The following is a 13,710-nucleotide window of genomic DNA, read 5'->3' on the forward strand; positions in this document are numbered from 1 at the left end:
GAGACCCCCCACAGGGCAAGTGGAGCAGCCCTGTGCAACAAAGTCGTTCTTTAACAAATTAAAAACACAGTGAATATAAAGTTGGGATAGACTGGATGGATGGATTTGTGCCCCTCTTCCTGAGTTCTTTAATAAACCAGTTGCTGAGATCTGACAGCTACTTGTGCAGGTCACATCCAGGCCTTAGTGGGAAGTTAACCTGAGTGGGTTCGTTCCTAACAAGAAGTTAGAACAGTCCATTTTTCAGTTTGATTGATTATTCTGAGAAAATGATTTTCACTCATGTTAAGTCTTTCACACCTTGCAGCAGCTAATCAATGCCTAGGTCATATTTAAGACAAAGTGTTTTCCTGGTGTCTTTCAGGGACAGCGTGGTCCTAAAGGACACCCAGTAAGTATCTGAGACCTGATGTCAGTCCTCTGATTACGCACTGCTCAGCTCTTTGCTACCTTTGTAACCAACTCCTCTTTTCTTTACTTGTGTTCTTTTGCTGTCCAGGGGGAACCTGGACCTAAAGGGGAGAAGGTGAGATTTTTATTTTTCATGTTTTTCTTTTATTATGGCTGGTGAGTGTACTACCCTTTATTTGATGAAAGAAGTACTCACACCATTTAATTAAAGCATCAGAAGCATAGATTGTATATAAAAGACGGGCCACTGATTTCTGGAGTCCACATTTGAAAGAGTAAATGTCTGCTTATGGCTTCCATCATGTTGTTTTTTAGAATCAGGGCAAGATAGCACAGAGCTTATCAGCTTTAACTAGCATATCTCTACAGTGTGTGGTAGCAGTAATGTAAGCAGTGTGTCAGCCTCAGAGGGCAACATTATGACACCATCAAGGTGTATGCTATCACATTTGGGAAAACTCTTCTTGAGCTACAGAACTCAACACAGTTTCCATAGACTAAACTACACTCACCGTGTGAAAGGGCTAGGGTTAGGGTTATGGCTCTTTATGCCATTCAGATCAGTTTTCTGATACTCTAATGATCTCTTTCTAATTCAACTTTTTTCGTTTATTCAAGGGTATCTGTGGCGATTACACACATCGGGTAAGGAAACATTACTACTAAACTAATTCTTTGCTGGTTCTCTTTCAGAAGAAGTCAAAGTTTAACATATTGAGTGTGTTATTATTATGTTCTTTTTTTAAGATTAACTAATAGAGTCGTTAACGATGACAAAAATAGATGAATGATAGGTAGCACATGTGGAACTGCAGTTCTTTGGCCCTCTGTCTCTGCAGTTCAGGTAGCTGAGGGAAAACAGGGTCCCTACCAGCAGCATGCTATACAGACAGATGTGTATGATTGCCAGGAAAAAGAGTCTGCTATGTAATGGAGATTTGTCTGATAAATTAGCCTATTTTTAGCTAGTCTTTAAGTTTTTAAGAAACCCCTGCAGCAGTCTGGAGGGGCATTCCTATGGTATAAACACAGTCCAGGCCGCAGTCTTAGGGAATTGCTGTTTGTGGAGTTCAGATGTTAATTTAGTCTTAGTAATAATAGACAGGCAACAATGTCTTGTCAAATACTTTGTTTCCAATATTTACAGGTGAAGATGGCTCTAATACGCCACTGCCTTTTCAGTTATTCACCTAGCTCAGCAGAGAGTCAAGCTCCGCCTACCTCTATGCTTTTAGGAGGGTCAGGTTGAGGTGGTAAATCTGCATTGCTCTGCCTTTGTCAATTTGCACAACCTCATAATCAACATCCACCACTACCATCACCTCAAAGGGCCTTGGGCATTTGAGTAATTTGAAGTTGGATGAAGGGACTGATGCAAGTGGATTTTCTCTGATAATTATCTGGTTCTAGTTGTTTATTAAACAACTACCATTCAGAGTTTGGAAATGGCTGCAATCACAGCTTTGTAAGATGATGACAGATGTAACCTCAGAGATGGTCTTTCCCTTTTCACGTAAATGGCCTCCTTGACTCTGCCCTCAAACCAGCGTTCCTCCCTGTCCAGGATGTGAACATGCTCATCATTGAAAGAGTGTCCACTGGCCTGTAGGTGTAAATAGACTGCAGAGTCCTGGCCTGACGAGGTGGCTCTTCTGTGTTGTAGCCAGAGGTTGTTTGGTTTCTCCGATGTATAAATCCTGGCAATCCTCCTGCACTTAACAGCGTACACTATGTTACTCTGTTTGTGTCGGGGGACCCGATCCTTGGGGTGGACCAGTTTTTGGTGCAGCGTGTTTTGGTGTTTAAAAGCCACAGAGACCCGGTGTTTAGAGAAAATGCATCTCAGCTCTTCTGATACTAAAGATTCGATTATGTAAGCTGGGCGAATGTTGACCTCAGTTCTGTATGTAACTTTCTGTTTGATTTGATAATGAAATGGTTTGTTGCCTAAAATGACAATTTCCATGGTGTGTAGGGCCTCTTTGTGCAGGATCTTCCTCTGAAAACCCTGGCTGCATTACGATCAAGTCATACTCTGTTGAAGGTTTGTGGGTGTCTCTGAACACCCTGTTTGATAACCCTCACTGGGTGCTGCGAGGTCATGCCACAAAGAGAGCCAGTGCCCACGAACAAAGGCACTCGTCAACCTTCTGCTTTCCACCCAGAGAAAAGAATAAAGATTCATTAATCAGGATCAGCTTAATGCATTTCCTTTTTGGTGACACAAAACCTTTACTGAGTATTTACTTGATGCTTTTTTTAAAAACTCCAAGTACTCTTTGCTACAAGCCACAGTCACACATTCAGTCAAGTTTTATTTTGTCAACGTAAGATATCAAAAATCCTTTAAGGAGCCTTAAATTTCCACTTGTCAGCATGTTCATTGTTTGTCCTTTAGTTTTGCATTTCTGATACTTTTTCATTTTTATGCATCTCAACATAAAGACAAATATTCCCCACAGGAAAGACCATTTTTATCTGATTCATTCTTAATATTAGCAGCAGGTGACTTATATCCATCTAAAGCTGTTCTCAGTTGTGGTGGATCACTGTAATGGTTGGAGACAAAGCAGCAGACTTGCCTACTTTTACTCTTCCCTCACCTTTGCTTATAATCTGCTGTATGTATTTCCATAGAACTTCTAAGTGATCTTCTGAATAAAGAGCGTGATTGGTTACATAGCAAAACAGGCATCGTCTAACTGAAGTCAATCAAATGTAACATTGGATACGTGTTAAGACAGAGAAGACTGGCCAGGAATTATTTTGGGTTTACTTTATTGATAAAGGTGCTTTCGTTTTAGTGGCATCATAAAGTTTGTGGAAATATGTACGCTTTGTAAAAAGTAGGCACGTTTCATGCACTTGGGAAAACAAAGCTCTCATCACAGGTTTACTTGTACTGACCTTTTATCTGATCGCACTGGTCATCTCAACAGAAGCGACGTATTGTACAGCCCTGTGTTGGACAGTTGGCCACAGTAAGTCTGAATATGTACTGTAACTCTACTGCTGTACTCTCTTTGTGGCAAGACAGGCTCCTTCCTCTGCTCCACTGCAATCTACGGGCCTGAGTAACAGTTAATGGGGATGCTGATTCACAACAAATCCTGCACAGCAAACAGAAAGGCTCTCTGCTGGCATCTAAGAAGCAAAACAAAATTCAGCATATAATTTAGAGCATATCAGTGCATGGACCATCCCCTTTGCAGCTTCAGGCCTATAGTTTGCTTTACTGGGGCCTCTTTTTTAGATTTCCTTTCTTCAGCCTTATTTCCTTTTTTCTAATTTGACTTCCCATTTCCTTTCACCCTCATTTCTTTTTCCCTCTACATCCCTCCCCCTCTATCCGTCTTTCTCCTCTTCTACCCTGTTTCCTTTCTTTGGCCTCCTGGTGACCTTTGCCCTGTGACCTTTTTGCATCGCTGGCCACCTGTGCTTTGTGACTTCCCCCCCAGCAGATGTTGCCCATCACCGTGCGCAACATGCCCTCAATAAGCCCTCTAATATTAAAACGCCTCAAGGTACAATTGTGTATGTCCCCTGCTTGCCATCCAACTTCTCTTCCTTCCCACAGCTTCTCTCTGCTGCCATGTGTGTGTGTGTGTGTGTGTGTGTATATATGTATATGTGTATATATATGTATATATATGAAGGTGTGCATAAAGCTGGACAACAATGGTACAAAAATTGTGTTGTATAGCTTGTGTAGCATTGAATTAAGATAAGATGATGGTTAATTAAATGTCTCTGTATGATGGTCTCTAGAGTCACAAGTAAAATGGTGTTCTTGAAGGTTTTCATATTTTACACCAGCCTCAATCATGTGATTGGTTTTCAGAGCTTTTGGATACTTGGGGTTTTTTGACCTCATTGACAGGGAGGGCATTCACATCATTGAATAAGAAAGGCACTCTTTCTATTCACTGTCTTCTTGATCCACACTGGTAACTGTGGACAGCAGTCCAGAAAATGAAACCTCTGTGATTGTGTTATTGCTAAATGACTCTTTGGTCACTTTTGGAGCATCTATTGACCATATGCTTGCATATCCTGTCAGCTGAGGGTCACAGGTCAAGCATGTAGAAACTGGGTATTAATTGAAAAAAGTCATTGTTCTCCAGCATAATAACTGCTCGCCCTGTTCCTTAGCTTACCTTGCTCTCTCCAACACCACAGCACTTGCTCCCCACCCTTTATTGAATTGATTGCAGTGTAGTGTGAGGTTGTTTGGACATGGCTGGTGTGGCTCACTGTAGAATGACAGGTTTTAACTCAAACTCTCTTAGCAGGGCGAGCCTGGAATACAGGGGCCTGCAGGACCTCCGGGGCCACCCGGTCCACCGGGAACACCGGGATCGGATGGGGCCAATGGCCCACCGGTGAGTCTTAATCTGAGTTTACCTCTTTATATATCCTCTGGTGTCACGCACCATGGTGTCAAATTTAAATTTAACAGACTTTTCCATCTCAGACAAGATTTAAGAGACTCACTAGTATAAAGGTTCACTTTATATGAATGTATTTACTGTTATGCTCTCACTAGAGGGAGGGGCATAATGTCATTGTTCACAAGATTATGACATGGCTCGTATAGTCTTTGTAAAACAAAGTTTTATGTCACACAGGGTAAACCTGGAGAGCCAGGCAAACCTGGAAAAGACCCAAGGGTAAGCATTAGTGTTGTGACTCGTCATGTTTTTCTAGAGCCTTCACATTATTAATTCATGCAACATTAACATTCTTCTTCCTTCTTTATGCAGCTCTTGCCTGGACTAAAGGTGAAAAAACATTCTTTCTAATACAAAGTGCAAAATAAAAACAGCATCACTGTAGCCCGCCGTGATGAATTTAGAGTTGTAGGAGTCAAACAGGCCACATGACACCAAGTCAGAAAGTTTTCAGTGTGCCTGATGCAAACGCTCCACGTGATGCATTAATTGTTATGGATTGTTTGAAAGCAGGAATGTGAACTGTGAGCTCAGATGTGACGCAGAGATGTGAAATGCTTACTGCGGTAAATCAAAGCTGAATGTATAGATGCTTTATACATATACACTTATTGTTTTATGTCTTCAGGGTGAGCCAGGTGTGCCAGGACAAAAGGTGAGCTCCCTTCTGTGTTTTACATTTAAAAAGTATTATTTCAACTATGCTATATTCCAGTAGACACATTTTTCCTTATGAACGGAAAGAAATGACCACTTATTTACTAATGATGGACGTATGTATCATGTAGCTTTGAATACCTGCGTACGATCAAAGCAGAAAGATTAAGGAAGTAGTATTTTATTTATTTTTATTTTAGTATTTTATTTATTTTTATGTTCATAATGAACTCTTATATTTTTACTTTAAAAGGGAAATAAAGAAATAGGGCTCAGTTTTAATAGGTTTCGAGACACCACTTTGATCATCTGTTGGCTGTTACTGTGCTTTCAGTGTTTATTAGTGTTATTATTTTGGTGTTTGTATGTGTGTCTGTTTGTCTCCACAGGGGGATCGAGGTGATGTTGGCCCAGCAGGCCCAAAGGTATTTACCTTCTGCTTTATGTTTGACCCAAAGCATCAGGAGAAACTCTCCAACACACTCTAAGCTTTTAAGATCATCCTCTAAGGTTTGAGGACAGTTTGCAGGATACAGTAGCTTGCTCCAAGAGATCTAATCTCCTGATGACAAGTGCCTTTAAACCCTATCACTGGTGACAATATTACTATTTATTTATACTGTTTATTATTTACGGTTGCGGATGCTGTGTTTTTCCTTGCTAGTCTTTTCTCTCTCTCTTTCCTTCTGTTAACTCTCTTCCCATTTTCTCTTTCTTTCTCTTTCCTGTCCTCCGGTCCTGTCCGTTCTCAGTGTAATAACTCAAAATGAAAAAAATAAATAATAATAATAATAAAGGTCCAATAAAATATGTCAATCAAGTGGACCAGTAAAGCTGTACTGGTTTACATGGGAAAATAAATCCTTCAGACTGTCCTTGTCCTTCACACAATGATTCTGATTGCTCTAATGTGGACAGGACATACAAAAAACAACAAAAACAATATTATTATTAGTTTGTGTCTTTGTCCAAACTGTATAATCGAATAAACAGTTGTAGATTTTAATGTCTCTGCCATCTGGATATGAACAGTTATAGCAACGAATTCACAGTATAAATCTATAAGATGTGATTTTGCCCAAGAGCTCAAATGTTGGCACTTGTGAAAATAAGCTGCTGCTCTCCTTCTGTGCAGATTATTGTAAATGTTCCATCTTATCTGTTTTCTGCCATGAGCCCATCAGCTCACTGACATGAAACATTACTCACTGAAAGGACTACAAAATATCGTGTGCGCCATCTAGTGGAGAGTATAATTATTGTTAAATTTACAGCATTGTTATCTGCTTCACAGGGAGTTGGGGGAGACCAAGGAAATAAGGTAAGAGGAAGTAAAATAAGGCACCTTTTGTTTTTTCTGAACTACTCACTTTAGTAAAGTAAAGCTGAGTTCAAAGCTGAAGAGCCCGACACAGACTTCTCTTCATAGTTTCTGGCCTTAATTCCACGAGAGGATTTAATTCAGTTCCATAGTTTAAGCAGCTAACAAGAGGAGGCTGTAGCTCTACTTCTGTCAGCTCCCCGTCTCCCTGTGGTCTGTTTCCCCTTGGATGAAGTGGACTGTCTGCTTGCTTGAGCTAATGTTTCCATGCACTGTGTGGGGAGGTGAAAGAGTGAGGGCGTTCCCAGAGAGAGGCGAGAGAATGAAAAATAAAAGCCAAGCAGGGAGCTTGTGTGTGTGGCATTTTAAGAATTATTTATTCATGCCAAGATGGCAGATGTCACTGCTGGAGTCTGGGTGATAGGAACATGCTTTAAATGTATGAATCAGTAGAAACAGGCTTCAAATCCTTCTGCTGTCTGTCTCTGAACACAGGAAACTGGAACTTACCTGGATGCACTTATGTCTTAGATGCTTGTCATGTCTTAGAGGCTTTACCACAGAATAATTAAATATGAAGACATTTATTGTCTTGTTTTTCTACATGGTGGACTCTGCTTCCTCTGTCAGCACTGCAGCAGTCCCAGCAGACCTGGGCTCACAGTACATCTCTGTACTGGCCACATTAGGATGGCAGGGTATGTTTTCTCCATTAGGGGCCTCAGACAGATGGTGGCAGGAGGAAGGTTAAACTTGTATAGCATTTTGTATCCACAGGGAGCAGCAATCTGTGAAGGCTTTTACTCTTTAATAAAGAGAAAGTGATTTCACAGGCTGAACCTTCAGTGCCCAGAAATAGTTGCACAAGGAAGAATAATCTATGAACTTAGGGGAAATTGGTCCTATAATCTCAGAGAAAACTCCTGAAACTCCCAGCAGGAAGCTCAGGTCTAATGACACACAGGGAACAGACACATCCAACACCTCCATCAGTCATTGTTGCAAAATACTAACATAGGTGGTGTTTCTGAAAGCAGCTCTTATTAAAATTGTCTGTTCTGCTCCCATATTTTAAATACAATAGCAGTAAGATACTGGATTTCATGACCAGGAGAAGTGTGTGCCCACATTTCCTTCACTGCAAATGAGGAGGAACAATTAAATAGCCGGAGGAAATGATGAAGAATAAGATAAGAATAAGCAGGAGGGAGATAGACATTATTTCACACAAGTCATTCTGTTATCCAATCCAATGTCTGACTTTATGAAGACATTTTAGTTGCTTAGTTGAACTTTACACATTGTTGACGGTTCATCTGCTCATGATTCGCAGCAGGAAGGACTTGCAAAGGATAGAAACGGACTAGAGGTGGCTAGAACAATAGTAAAGTAAACTGTGCAAATCTAATTGAAAAGACATTTAAAAGTTGCTAGAATACGAGGTATTCAGTGTGACATGGTGACTGCACATATACTTTCATGTCCTGTTTATAAGATTGGGGGAAACCTGCAGTCAGCTGAGACTGAAGAAGTCACCTGGATGATGACAAAACGTTTCTCCCACAAAACGCTACGTCCAGATGAACAGAATCAACTTTTGGAGATGCACATATGCTGTTAGAATATCTTTCAGATGAAACTTTTCAGTGGCGTTTTTCTTGTTTCTGTGTCTCTGTGACACATTGAATAGGTGTTGAAGCAGATACTGTCACTCGTTGGTGCACACATGGAATTTGTAAGCGGTTATGGAAACTCTAGCAGTAGGTGCATCTCCTTGTGCTTCTTGACTGTCAGGACACTGGGCTGCAACACAAACACAATGAAAGCAATACTGCAGTGTCATCACTGGCTGATTACGGTCTCTTCAGTGTAAGAGTTGCCGATAGGTCTTAAAGGTATCCGTATGTGTAATTTGTTTTTGTAATGGAAACTTTGTCAGTGCACATATATCTACACACACTGTAGGTCACAGTAAAAAGAAGTGTTAAAATGCAAACTTTGTGAACATTGGACAAACCTTTGAGTTTACTAATGGGACACTTTGGGATCATCTCAAGTGAACTCTTGTGTTTTGAACCACCACATCCCAGGTTGTCCTGTAAAAGTCCAGCAGCCATTTCTAGAGGAACTCTGCTCATTGTACCTTCTCAGGCAGAGCGATCTTTGCTGGGCTTTTTTGACCAGTCTGGAGGTGCTGAAGGTCCATGTCATATCACTGTAAGAACAAGAAGCACTCGGAGAGCACAACCTCCATTACAGCAGCAATTAGTCAATGAAATTTTAAAAAGTTATTAGATCTTTAAAACAGCTAAACACAGGCATTGCATTTTCTGCAGAAGACTCATATCTGCACAGCTGAAGTGTTTCAGTCCAACTTTGACTCAAGATCAAGAGGGGCAGCGATCATGATTAGCAACAGTAAACAATTTACGGTTTATAATGTAAAGGCTGATTCAACTGGGTGATATGTGATTGTGGCTGGAAAACGATGCTTCTTTGCACCTAACTAAGACCTTGGAAGACAACCTCGATCAGTTCCATCCTCTGGTCAGACCACATCTGAACCCCCTTCACTTCACTTACCAGCCCCACTCAGAGTTGTGGAGCTGATCAACCTTATCTACATTTTCATGTTTTTTTTACATTTTCATCAATTTTCATCAGGCCGACCCTGCTGGTTAAAAAGCTGACCGTGGTTATCAGCCTGCTTCCTTGGGGGTTGTGGTCCAAGGTGACTTGGGCCTCTTTGTCATGGGGAGGGGAGGGGGTTCTTGGGCACTTTGGCCAATCTCGGGTCACGCTGACATGGTCAGCCTCCGGCAGGTTGGGCTGCCCCTTGCCTCTGATTCTCTGGGGCTCGTGTCTTTTGGCTGTGAGGGCTCAGTTGGGGGCCTTCATTCTTCTTCTGGGGTGCAAACAGTTCTTATAGATATGTGGCCTTGGGTCTTGAGTACTTTGGGGAGCTGTAGATGGCCCAGGTCTCCTACGTCTTTCTCTACCTCCTTCTGGCCCCTGGGGTGCGCCCTTGTCATGTCTCATCCTCATTACCAAGGATATGTCGTGATGAACACTCACAGACACTTTCTGAAAGTTTTGTTAACATGATAACTCGAGAACTAGGCAGCGTAGGATTTTTACATTCAAACTGTAGGTGCATCCACTAAAACTCTCAGATGAGTTTGAATCCCTGTGACACCTTTTCTGAACATCACCTAGAATCTACCACGAGGCGGCCACTATTGTTTTTTTCACTCTTTGTGGTTCATAGTGGTTTTGTTTATTTATGGTGGTTTTGTCATCTTTCTGTCATCATAGCTTGTTAGTAACTCACCCATTTCAGTGTGTCAGTGAATATATCCGTTCCAAGATGGCTGTCTTTCCGTGCTGCTGGATTTTGCTCCCTCTTTGACAGAATGTGTAGTCTTAATGATTGTTTTCATGAAACTGACTAATTCTACCAATCATTTCTATCAACCTTCATATTGCCACTATTTGTTCAATTCATGAAACAGTAAATGTTTAACTGTTAGAAGCCACGGACAGAACGGTTAGACAACAATGTCCCCCAGGGCCACTTACCAGCTTACTATGTATTTATTTGCTCTGGAACTGCTGACAGTATTCTTCAGAGGACTGATTATTCTTGATTTTCATGGAGATAAAATTGGAGATAACAGTGTATGCCATTGGTTAAGACCTTTTCTATATGTATGACAGGGAGAGAAAGGAGAGCTGAACACTGGAGCCCCGGGAATTAAAGGAGAGCCTGGTTCACCAGGACTGCCGGGACTAAGAGGACCCAGAGTGAGTGAAATACAATGCCATGAAACAGCAATGAAATTATTACTTAAAAAATGCTTAAGTAACTCTAACTCTGTGAAGTTACTGCATAATATTAGAATATTTTTATTATAGGGTGACAAAGGATCCCAGGGAGAAAAAGGAGGATAAGAGCACTAGAAATAAATTTTGAAAGGGCCTTTATTCAGAAAAATATGAATCCTATAGCATATTTATGCCTAACCAAAGTCTTATGTCTTACATCAACTAATAGGGGGAAGCAGGTATTCAAGGCCCAGCTGGCCCAAGGGTAAGTTCTGGATGAAATAAAAGTTTTTATTAACATGTGTCCACTGAGTTGACAAATGGCACATCTGCACCTTCTAGGGTCTGCCAGGCCCGACTGGGGAGCCAGGAAGGGCTGAAATCCAGTATGAAAATGTATGTCGCTTCATATGAGTTTCACTTTCTCATCTACAAAGAAAGTAACACATTAAATAAAGCATTAGTAACATTTAATATTTCTTCACAGGATATCCGCAACATCCCCCTGATGGTGAGTATTTTCTAGATTGTATTGCACAAAATGCAAACATATCTCATGACTGAATCTCTCATCCTTATAGGGCCCTCCTGGATTACCTGGACCTCCAGGGACACCTGGAATCCCTGGAGCCAAGGTAGGAGAGTATTTTAGAATAACACAATGCCAGATGATGCTTGCACGCAGTATAACTAAACATGCATACTTTTGTCATCATTCACAATGAATATATGGTAATGTGCATATTTTACACTCCCCTATGGTTTCAGTTTTTTGTTCTGTGGTCTACACAGGCTGGGGTTTGGTGATAAATTATTTTTCTCTGCTTGTCCATCAGGTGGATAACTAAAAATCTTGTGTAGTAAATTTGACATTGGCAATGACAATTTATTAATGTGCTACATTATTGTGTTACTGTGTGAGAATGTTGCAAGACATTTTTATTAGTGACCATAAATGTCTTTTATTTGATCTATCTTCTAGCCTTGACACTCTGCCCTCTGTTCATGCATAGCACTCACAACTTATTACTGACTCTGTGGTGGAAGAATCTGTAGAATTGTTTGCTAATAATCTGGCTGAGACTGATGGTATAAAACTGGGTGCAGCTTCCTTCATTTCAGATTGTACCGGCCAAAGTGGCATCTCTCAAATCTCCTCCTCGGATCACTGAATCTATCCGCAGTTTTAGGTGACGTTGCTGTAGAGCTGAGCAGCTGTGGAAAGCCAGAAAACTTGAGGCACATAAGGGTTATTAAAAGGAAAAAATTCCTTTTAATAAAAAATAAAATGATAAAAAATGTGAGAGTAGGAAAAAGAGATCCTAAGGTTTTCTTTGATACACAGAATAGCATTGTTTGTCTCCAGTCTTTTCAGATAAGGATTGTAACAACTTTTTAACATTTTTCCAAGAATTGGATAAATTGGACCGTCTTAACACAATTAATGGCTGGATGGCAAACAATTTTCTGCAGCTTAATACAGACAACCGAGCATTAAGGCCCAAATCAGACAACGTTTGGTGTCTTTCTCATCCACTGTAAAAGCTGCTGCTCGGACACTTGGGTTCATCTTTGACTTTTGATGCCAAAATCAAGTCTGCAAGCCGTTGTTTCTTTCTTCACATAAGAAATATCACTAAACTCAGGACTTTTGTCTCTAGAGGTGAATTGGAGATGTTTGTTCATGCCTTCATCTCCTCCAGATTAGACTATTGTTATTAGGACATGTGACATGTAAATGGACTCCTTCTTATATAGCCCTTCCCTATTCTACCTGAGCACTGACAATGCCTCATTCACCCACTCATACAAGCAGTTTTTTCCTATTCTGTTTCTACATAACTGCTAACATTCGCACACATTCATACTCCAGTTGAGGTTAGTATCCTGCCCAAGGATATTTGACATGCAGACTGGAAATGAACCACCAAACTTCCAATCAGCAGATGACCTGCTCTACCTGCAGCCAACCCAATGCGACATTTTACATAATAGCATGAATGTCTAGTCTGGTATTGCTTAAAAATGTTGATTTGCAGATAGAGCTGCAAGAGTCTGCATTAAAACAAACAAACAGGCTGTGTTAAAAGAGGTTTCTCTTTCAGTCATAATGACATTGGTGTGGATGTGCAGTTATTGTAAACGAAGACAATTGTCTGGTTTGCCTAGTTGGTAATGCGACCTTGGTTTGTCCTTAGGGTGAAGTTGGTCTACCAGGTCCACCAGGACTGGATGGAGAGAAGGTAATATTATGTTGTCTCCATGTTATTACTCAGGTCTGATTTTATGAGGTTCCTAAAATCCAAGAGTGTGGGTGATAATTACACTTAACCATCACTGATTTGATATAACACACATTTAATTCATGCAGATTTCTGTTGTTTACATTTAATAAAGTGGAGCAACTTATGATCCTCTATTTTCAGGGACCTCGAGGGAAGCCTGGAGAACCTGGTCTCCTGGGCCCGGCAGGTCCTGAAGGTCCCAGAGGAGAGGGAGGTGTCATGGGCTTTCCAGGACCCAAAGGCACCAAGGGTGACATGGGTCCATCTGGATCACCTGTAAGTGACTACGTTAACCACACAACTGTCTTTGAAGTTCCACATTATCACTGTTCCACATCGTTGTCATCCAGAGGGTACATCTTGGTCTTTCTCGCTACACTCTTATCTAATTAAAGACTTGGAAGAGACCCCGAGAGTGTCAAAGACTGTAAGTTGGAGTTCTGTGCAAGAAATTAACTGATGCATTTGCTATATTTGGTGGATCAGGACATCTTATTTTAAAATTTCTTCTAACAAATTTATTGGGGGAAAAATACAGATTGTTTGGAATCTGTCAATGCTGGGACATATTTTTAATATTTGTGCATGTTTGAAGTAGATCTTTCAAAAAATATTTATTTGTTAAAAACTATTTACTGAACTTGGAGGATAGAAATAATGTCTCTATCCTATAGTGTTAGAATCAATCTGATATCAGAACAAATATTTGGATTGATCAGCCCACCTTTAGCAAACCATCTCAACCTCGCCCACCCCGAAT

At 40.8% G+C, this 13,710-nt stretch overlaps 1 protein-coding gene across 20 annotated transcripts in view; it reads left to right on the forward strand.

The window, feature by feature from the left end:
- Positions 1-13,710, forward strand: part of col13a1 (collagen, type XIII, alpha 1) — a 77,184-nt gene that overhangs the window by 22,073 nt on the left and 41,401 nt on the right. For 5 of the 20 annotated variants that reach the window (XM_080869916.1, XM_080869908.1, XM_080869915.1 and 2 more), the window contains 17 exons: positions 365-391; positions 500-526; positions 1,030-1,056; positions 3,873-3,935; positions 4,701-4,793; positions 5,040-5,081; positions 5,175-5,192; positions 5,491-5,517; positions 5,909-5,944; positions 6,814-6,840; positions 10,558-10,644; positions 10,895-10,930; positions 11,008-11,061; positions 11,153-11,176; positions 11,247-11,300; positions 12,864-12,908; positions 13,092-13,226. In XM_080869916.1, the coding sequence (XP_080726042.1) occupies positions 365-391; positions 500-526; positions 1,030-1,056; positions 3,873-3,935; positions 4,701-4,793; positions 5,040-5,081; positions 5,175-5,192; positions 5,491-5,517; positions 5,909-5,944; positions 6,814-6,840; positions 10,558-10,644; positions 10,895-10,930; positions 11,008-11,061; positions 11,153-11,176; positions 11,247-11,300; positions 12,864-12,908; positions 13,092-13,226 (822 nt within the window). Of the gene's footprint in view, positions 1-364; positions 392-499; positions 527-1,029; positions 1,057-2,386; positions 2,456-3,350; positions 3,393-3,872; positions 3,936-4,700; positions 4,794-5,039; positions 5,082-5,174; positions 5,193-5,490; positions 5,518-5,908; positions 5,945-6,813; positions 6,841-10,557; positions 10,645-10,894; positions 10,931-11,007; positions 11,062-11,152; positions 11,177-11,246; positions 11,301-12,863; positions 12,909-13,091; positions 13,227-13,710 lie in introns of all 20 variants that reach the window. The other 15 variants (XM_080869909.1, XM_080869910.1, XM_080869898.1 and 12 more) reach the window with 8 other exon arrangements.

The sequence above is a fragment of the Rhamphochromis sp. 'chilingali' genome (assembly GCF_963969265.1).
Source record: "Rhamphochromis sp. 'chilingali' genome assembly, chromosome: 20".
NCBI lineage: Eukaryota > Metazoa > Chordata > Actinopteri > Cichliformes > Cichlidae > Rhamphochromis > Rhamphochromis sp. 'chilingali'.